Source organism: Theropithecus gelada, chromosome 1 (assembly GCF_003255815.1).
Source record: "Theropithecus gelada isolate Dixy chromosome 1, Tgel_1.0, whole genome shotgun sequence".
Classification (NCBI taxonomy): domain Eukaryota; kingdom Metazoa; phylum Chordata; class Mammalia; order Primates; family Cercopithecidae; genus Theropithecus; species Theropithecus gelada.
In genome coordinates this window covers 43,726,736-43,734,971 of record NC_037668.1, presented here as the reverse complement: position 1 = coordinate 43,734,971, position 8,236 = coordinate 43,726,736, and the positions used below count along the sequence as shown (strand labels likewise).

General features: G+C 40.0%; 1 protein-coding gene across 1 annotated transcript in view; it reads right to left on the bottom strand.

The window, feature by feature from the left end:
• The window catches only part of SPEN (spen family transcriptional repressor), a 101,933-nt gene that overhangs the window by 62,867 nt on the left and 30,830 nt on the right, over nt 1–8,236 (bottom strand). The window contains exons 2-3 of the mRNA XM_025376630.1: nt 7,833–8,153; nt 4,300–4,776 (exon numbers count right to left, since the gene is read on the bottom strand). Coding sequence (XP_025232415.1) covers nt 4,300–4,776; nt 7,833–8,153 — 798 coding nt within the window. The remainder of the gene's footprint in view (nt 1–4,299; nt 4,777–7,832; nt 8,154–8,236) is intronic.

The window sequence follows — 8,236 nt, the reverse complement described above, 5'->3', positions numbered from 1 at the left end:
GGCGCGGTGGCTCAAGCCTGTAATCCCAGCACTTTGGGAGGCCGAGACGGGTGGATCACGAGGTCAGGAGATCGAGACCATCCTGGCTAACACGGTGAAACCCCGTCTCTACTAAAACTACAAAACACTAGCCGGGCGAGGTGGCGGGCGCCTGTAGTCCCAGCTACTCGGGAGGCTGAGGCAGGAGAATGGCGTGAACCCGGGAGGCGGAGCTTGCAGTGAGCTGAGATCCGGCCACTGCACTCCAGCCTGGGCGACAGAGCAAGACTCCGTCTCAAAAAAAAAAAAAAAGCTGTAATTACATAAAATTTGTCACATCAGTGAGATTAGAAGGAATCAATAAATTAATGAATGAGATTCAAGTAACTCACTAAAAGCAACGTGTAAATATAGGGTTGAAATCTGTTAGCTCTAGAAAATATGACTATATATGAAATGAAACCAATAACCTAAGTAAATGCTCTATAATCTCTCAAAAGGAAAAAAAAATAGTGATCTATAAAAAGGAAGAATCTACACACATAAGAAAGGGGGAACAGAGCAAGAATCTCTCAATGATTCTTCCCCAAGTCCATGGTAAGAAGGTGACTTCAACCAGCAGATTTCAGGATCCCTTACTTCCTTGTCAGGTATGGTCCTACAGTGCAAATCAGAGGGAAATAAAACATACAAGAGCCTAAATCTGGCCTTTTAGGTGGAAATTCCAATTTTTTAAATACTGGCAATAATTTAAAACACTATACAAGATGAATTAAATTTGTCTGCTGGGCCGGGCGCAGTGGCTCACACCTGTAATCCCAGGACTTTGGGAGGCGAGGCAGGCGGATTGCGAGGTCAGGAGATCGAGACCATCCTGGCTAACACAGTGAAACCTCGTCTCTACTAAAAATACAAAAAATTAGCCAGGTGTGGTGGCGGGCGCCTGTAGTCCCAGCTACTCAGGAGGCTGAGGTGGGAGAATGGCATGAACCTCCGAGGCAGAGCTTGCAGTGAGCCGAGATCATGCCACTGCACTCCAGCCTGGGCAACAGAGCAAGACTCCTCCTCAAAAAAAAAAAAAAAGAAAAGAAAAGAAATTTTGTCTGCTGGTCAGATGTCAAACCTCTAGGTTGTAGCCTTTGGTATATAAATGAATACATCTAGCTACCCTAACGTGATAAAATAATCACCAAAAATTCCCTTTCTCACTAACTTTTTTATTGTAATTTAGTCCACAGGCAGATTTTCTAAGTGCATCTACCCTTCTAGCAGTTATCTTTCTGAGTGCAAATATTTAGAAGCATAGAACCACTTTTTTTTTTTTTTTTAAATTACATGAACAGGGATTAAGCTCCATCAAATTCATCAGATCGCCTCTGGGTTCAAGCTTCTGAGCCTACAAGTCTGAGGGCGGATCCATTATACTCCCATCAAAGTATAATGCTACTCTGAAGGCATCATTCTCCTCTAGCCATCTCAGCTCACTGCAACCTCCGCCTCCTGGGCTCAAGCGATTCTCCTGCCTCAGCCTACTGAGTAGCAGGAATTACAAGCATCCACCACCACCCCCAGCTAATTTTTGTATTTTTAGTAGAGACGGGGCTTTACCATTGACCAGACTGGTCTCGAACTCCTGACCTCAAGTGATTTACCCACCTCAGCCTCCCAATGTGCTGGAATTACAGGCGTGAGCCACTTTGCCCAGGCTCAACATCTTCTCTTTTCTTTTTTTTTTTTTTTTTTTTTGAGGCGGAGTCTTCACTCTGTCCCCCAGGCTGGAGTGCAGTGGCACCATCTCGGCTCACTGCAAGCTCCGCCTCCCGGGTTCGCGCCATTCTCCTGCCTCAGCCTCCCGAGTAGCTGGGACTACAGGCGCCCGCCACCGCGCCCGGCTAATTTTTTTTGTATTTTAGTAGAGACGGGGTTTCACCTTGTTAGCCAGGATGGTCTCGATCTCCTGACCTCGTGATCCGCCCGCCTCGGCCTCCCAAAGTGCAGGGATTACAGGCGTGAGCCACCGCGCCCGGCCTTCTTTTTTTTTTTTTTGAGACAGAGTCTCATCTCTGTCACCCAGGCTGGAGTGCAGGGGCTTGCCTCCCAAATTCAAGCAATTCCCCTGTCTCAGCCTCCTGAGTAACTGGGATTACAGGTATGGCCACCACGCCTGGCTAATTTTTGTACTTTTAGTAGAGGCAGGGTTCCACCATGTTGGCCAGGCTGGTCTCGAACTCCTGACCTCAGGTGATCCACCTGCCTTAGCCTCCCAAAGTGCTGGGATTACAGGTGTGAGCCATCACGCCCAGTGCCTCAACACCTTTTCAATAAGTTTTGATCCAATGGAATGCAGTCGCAGCTTTTTAATGAGGTAGGTTTGTGGAAAATGACAAAAACTTGAGTATTTTAGACAATTCTATGCAGAAAAAAAGTGGAAAAACAAGATTTTATAATTAGCTTATATGGTTCAAATGAATTTCATCTATCATTTATCTAGACAGCATACCAAATAAAAGCAAAAGAGTTTTCATCCATGTCACAGGGCTTGAGAGCTGAGCACAGAACGCGACTTTCCTGACTTCCTAAACTATATGCTCGTTTCGTTTTAATATGCAAAATCTTCCAGAATGTTTGAATTATATCTAGATAGGCAGACGGATAAACAAAATGTTTTCACTTATTATTTTGAATAAGAAAATTTAGGAAGCCTAAAAATAGCCATTCAACTACATGACCATTTGCTTAATTTTAAGCAGGCAAAAGAAAAGTAATCTGAGCCTTTTGATCAAGTCAAAGAATTTGACTGTAAATTTTAAATATATACCACCTAAACTGAAAAGTAGGTCATATGGGTTTAACAAATTGAATAGCAGCATTTTTTTAAACATATACTAGGTATCAAAGTAAGCATTTTACATGAAGTTTTCATTTTAATTTTCACAATAACTTTATTAAAGTCCTTATTAAAAATGAGAAAGCTTAGCCAGGCACGGTAGCTCACGCCGGTAATCCCAACACTCTAGGAGGCCAAGGCAAGTGGATCACCTGAGGTCAGGAGTTAGAGACCAACCTGGCCAACACAGTGAAACCCCGTCTCTACTAAAAATACAAAAATTGGCTGGGCATGGTGGTGGGCGCCTGCAATCTCAGCTACTTGGGAGGCTGAGGCAGGAGACTCACTTGAACCCAGGAGGTGGAGGATGCAGTGAGCCAAAATCACACCATTGCACTCCAGCCTAGGTGACAAGAGTGAGACTCCATCTCAAAAAAAAGGAAAGCTGAGACCTGAAGAACGTAAATAACTTATCCCAGATTACTTAAAGGATAATCTATACCATATACCTAGATCTGTGATTTCAAAATCCATATAACTCGGTTTGAAGCTAAGTTTCTTATTAAGATTACCTTTAACTTGCTATTTTTGCTTTTCGAATAAAACTCCTTGGTTGGGCACTCTGGCTCATGCCTGTAATCCCCGCAATTTGAGAGACGGAAGAGGGCAAATCACTGGAGGTCAGGAGTTCAAGAACAGCCTGGCCAACATGGCAAAACCTCATCTTTACTAAAAATACAAAATTAGCCAGGCGTGGTGGCACACGTTTGTAATCCCAGCTACTTGGAAGGCTGAGGCAGGAGGACTGCTGGAACCCAGGGGGCAGAGGTTGCCATGAGCTGAGACTGCACCACCGCACTCCAGCCTTGGTGACAGAGCGAGACTCTATCTTTAAAAAATAATTATTATTATTTGTAGTAAGAAATTCTCAACTAGTGAGATCAGTTTAGAGAACAGTAAAGTTACAACCTGCATTCAAAGGAAGCTTTTCTACTTGAGTTTATAAATTGGTTACCATCCTGATGTTAAAATTAGCTAAAATTTGTTCATAAGTTGATTTAGTCATTGATAATAAATGTGTCAACAATATATTTCACCAATACATATTTAATCAGCTTTTACAAATCTTCAAAATAATAGAAATAAATTGGTATTATACACCTACAAAATTAAAAATGTTAAAGAGATACCATAATTTCAGTGTCACAAGATTTGCCTTGCACAGCTAGAGTCACCACCTCCCTTCCTCTTTGATCATTTAATTTTAATATTGTGCATCTGGAGGATAAAATAGCACTTTGCAAATCATCACTTAACTTCAAGTACTTAGAACAGTTAATTCAATAGCCACATGCCAGTTTCTTTACTGATTACATACATATATGATCCAAGATTACTTTAAAAAATAATACTATGCTGAAACCATTCCCACTGATTGTTGAGAATTTGTTTAAAGCTAGCTCATCTGTTATAACAAAAGGCTGTTAACCTACCTGTCACTGCTGGTACTACTGCTGCTGCTGATTGAATCACTACTGGAGGATCTACTTCTAGAGCCGCTGCCGCTAGGGGACCTTGTGGGTCTAGACGCTTGGCTAGCCAGTCTCTGAGGAGACTGATTTCTAGACTGGGATGAATGTGGTGACCGACTCCTGCTGTGCTGGTAATTCCGCTCTGGCCTTCTGCCTCGTACCTCCCGGGTAATATCATCCCTGTAGATATCCCTGTGTACCACACTCGGCAGTGTAAACTGCTCGCGAGCCCTAGGTTCATATCGGGGGTCATGAGCATCAAAGCGATTTGGACTTCGACTCCGAGAAGCATAATAGAGCCCATGTTGTAAAGTCCGCTCTCGAGGATCTCTATAGTAATCCTGATCGTAATGTCTTGTCCGATCAAATCCTCCCGTCCCCCGTTCATGGTGTCCATAGGCACTATGTTCATAAGCACGCTCCCTGTTATCTGAAGCCCTGCATTTAGGAGGGGGAAAAATATTTAATCAGAAAGGAGCAAGCAAAACTAAAAGCAAGTCATGCAAACATTCACTTCAGCATTGTCTTTGTCTTTGCAACTGGTCATTTTCTAAACAGCATTAACCTAATTAGTAAGCAAACGCTAACAAGCTTAACATTTTACTTGACTCCAAAAATTATTTTCACAGCTGAGGAATCATTGTTTTCATTGTATATTGGGCTTTCATGACTAGTGTTCTGCAGCTCAGTTGCTCACTTTATTAGAGATTTTCTGACTTGCATACATAAATATACAATCTCCTTTTCATGTTAACGGAACAAGAGGAGACTATTTTAATAATATGAAAGTTTTTACACTTTCATCTGATTAAAGTATATACCAAATTTTATTTATTCACAAATTTCTTTTAGGCCACATTTCCATGCTATGTTTTAACTCAGACATGAAAGCCCTGCTGCAGCGCATGTCTCAACAGTAGGAAGGACTTTCAAGAAGTCCAGAAAAAATTTTCTAAGTTTAACTGTTTCATTAAGTTTTGACTGCTTGGATAATTATAAAAAATTACTAGACTACATGAACTAGACTACACAGACTGCACAGAGGTACCCAATTACATTTAATACTAAAAATAGAATCTCAAAAAAAACCACTTCAAATATCAAAATATTAGGTTACCATATGCTACGCTACGTAAATTTAACTAAAAATAAAAATTACTCCTGTGTCATCAAATTCCAAATGACTTTAAAAATGACTATTCCATGATTCAATTTCTTAATGTATACACTTAATGGCTGCAGGAAATACATTCTTTTAGCTTTTAGCTATACTCAAATTGCCTGTGATGAAATTAGGCAACATTAGGAACTACAAGATATTCTAAGGTCGCTATTAGCAAAATAACTTAATTTAAAAAATCATTTAGTAGGATGTGAATATCTGTCAACCTAAAAAGTACAAAACATGTCGCATGTGCAATTACACACATGCAATTATGTGTTAATATTAAAAACTAATTATAATCCTAAAAAGAAATCATAAGTTCTCTACTTTTGTAGAGAACTAGAACTCAGCTCCTAAAAGACCATTTCACTTGAGTTTCTCTTCAACCCATCTCTGGATCTATCTTCTATCAAAAGGGATTAAGGAATCATGAAACATAAAGAATTAGAATCTCTCCAATGAAGAGTATCTGGCAAAATATTGTAACAATTAATACTAGATCCCCAGTTCATACTTAGATTCCAGGTCTCTCCACTAATACTCATTTTCACCCATCATTTCTCTTAGTAGCAACCCCACCTTCCTAGGCTTAGTTTAGCTTTTCTGCTGCTATCGTGAAAAATTGGCATGATAAACATTCTATATCTTTCCTACTTAAATGTATTAAATGAGTTTCTCTTTTATTTACTACAGTTTCGAAATTTTTGTATTTCAATGTCTAACAAATAAGAGGGTTTCCTTTGAGACTTAAGAGAAAATGCCATAAATAATTAATTTAGCACCCTATCAAATGTTAATCAGTGAAAGCCATTATTAATGATTTAACAGAAGCAATAGGCAAAAAAGTTCCAGGACAATTACTGCTACAGCTGCTATTTTATAAATATGCAACGTTTTTATCCATTAAGAAGATACAGAAGGCAAGCACAAGAGCTAGCAGAGCTGAAATCTAATGGCTATTCTCTGATTCACTATTAGTACTAAATACTTCTAGAGTTAGTGGGGGAAAAAAGAGAGTTTGACTTGGGTTAGGAGAGGGGCTAATATACACAGGTCAGGACATACCAACCTTTTCCAAGTGTGGAAACACGACCTATAATCCCAATTAAATCTAGGGAGAGAATTGTGAACATAACTTCCCCAATTTTGGCCCCTCTTATAGGGGTAATCCACCTTCTTAATGGGCAAGGGTGTCAAATGATATTTAGATGAACCACAAGAAAAAAAAAATCTTAGTGACCAGACAAAATAATTCCACTGGAAGCAAGTAGTCCCAGACAAACTGTAACTCTCAAACCCCCAGACTTCTTTCTTGAGATAGTAGACAATTAGAAATTTATCCACATTCATAAATATTTCCAGCCCTAAGTATGAATCAGGCAGCTGGCAGAAGAGGAAATATCCTCTACAATTCCAACAAATGAGGAAGGCACAGTTGCTCGCCAATAGTTCACTTTTGTAGCCATCCAGCCCAGTCAATTTTGATTGCTGTATCCACAACTGATCATCACCATGTGTTCAAAGCTAAAGTACCTTTAATTGGACAGCAACTTGCTTAAGAAATGATATAGTAATCCTCTTTCCCTGGGCTAGTGGAATCTTGACAGCATGACATCCCATATATCCCAGCAATTAGAAAAGAATGGCTATATTCCAGGATTTAGGAAATGTCCATCATTTTAATTTTTCCCCATTCCATCAAAGAGTGTAATTCCAACAATACAGAAATTGTGTAGATCCAAAATGGAAAAATCAAGCATTGCCTTCTCTCTTCTTCATCCAAGTACACATTTCCAGGTTAAAGTATTGTTTGTAGAATCCAAGTGGTTGAATCATTATGGTCTGCTAGATTATTTTGTGACAATCCAATTTGTTTGTACATTTTATGTAGTGAAAATGGAGAGGCAGATATCAACTTCTAAAAGAATCTGTAGGCTCTAATATTCCAGAAATATTCCATATAGTATGAACACAAAAGCCAAATAGCTCCATCAGGTAGAAGGGATATATCCAAGGAAGGACTTAACATTATCCAAGAGAAGGAATAATTAATTCTAGAAGACAGGTAACTCCAAAAATGATGCTTCCATAGGAAATCTTCCATCACATTATATCTCAGGAACAGATATCCAATCAGCTGCAGGAAATATCCTCTATGATTCCATAAGATACCAGCCATTGGGATAGATATCACTTCCGTTTCCAACCCAAAATAGGAAACTTTGAGAATGCCCAAAACTTTAAATCCGTCTGGGGCCCCTAAATATGAGTTTCTGTTTCTCACCATATCAAATACAAAATACCTGCCTACAGAAACCTTGGAACTTACCCATCAAGTCTCCGCTCATAACGTCCTTCTCGTGCATGAAGTGACGGTGGGGGACCATAAGCAGGCCCTCCACCACCTCCTCTGAACCCAGAAACCTCTCTACTACGAGATGCTATGGAAACTGTATCATCCAATCCCCGAGCAGCACTCGGGATGGTGCCTGGTTCATTATAATCCGTGCGTAGGTCTCTATCTCCCATTTTGTTGACCGAGTTGTGAGCTTTCTGTGCACTTTTGATGTCCACAAAATCCACAAAGGCAGCCACTCCTCCTTCAGATCCCCTCTTGGGGAGAATTTTGACACTTTCCACGCGGCCATATCTGGAAAAAATAAAGTCAACGTTATTGCTGCATATCAGTAATTTTCCAAAATGAGTTTTTAGACTTTTTTTTTTTTTTTTTTT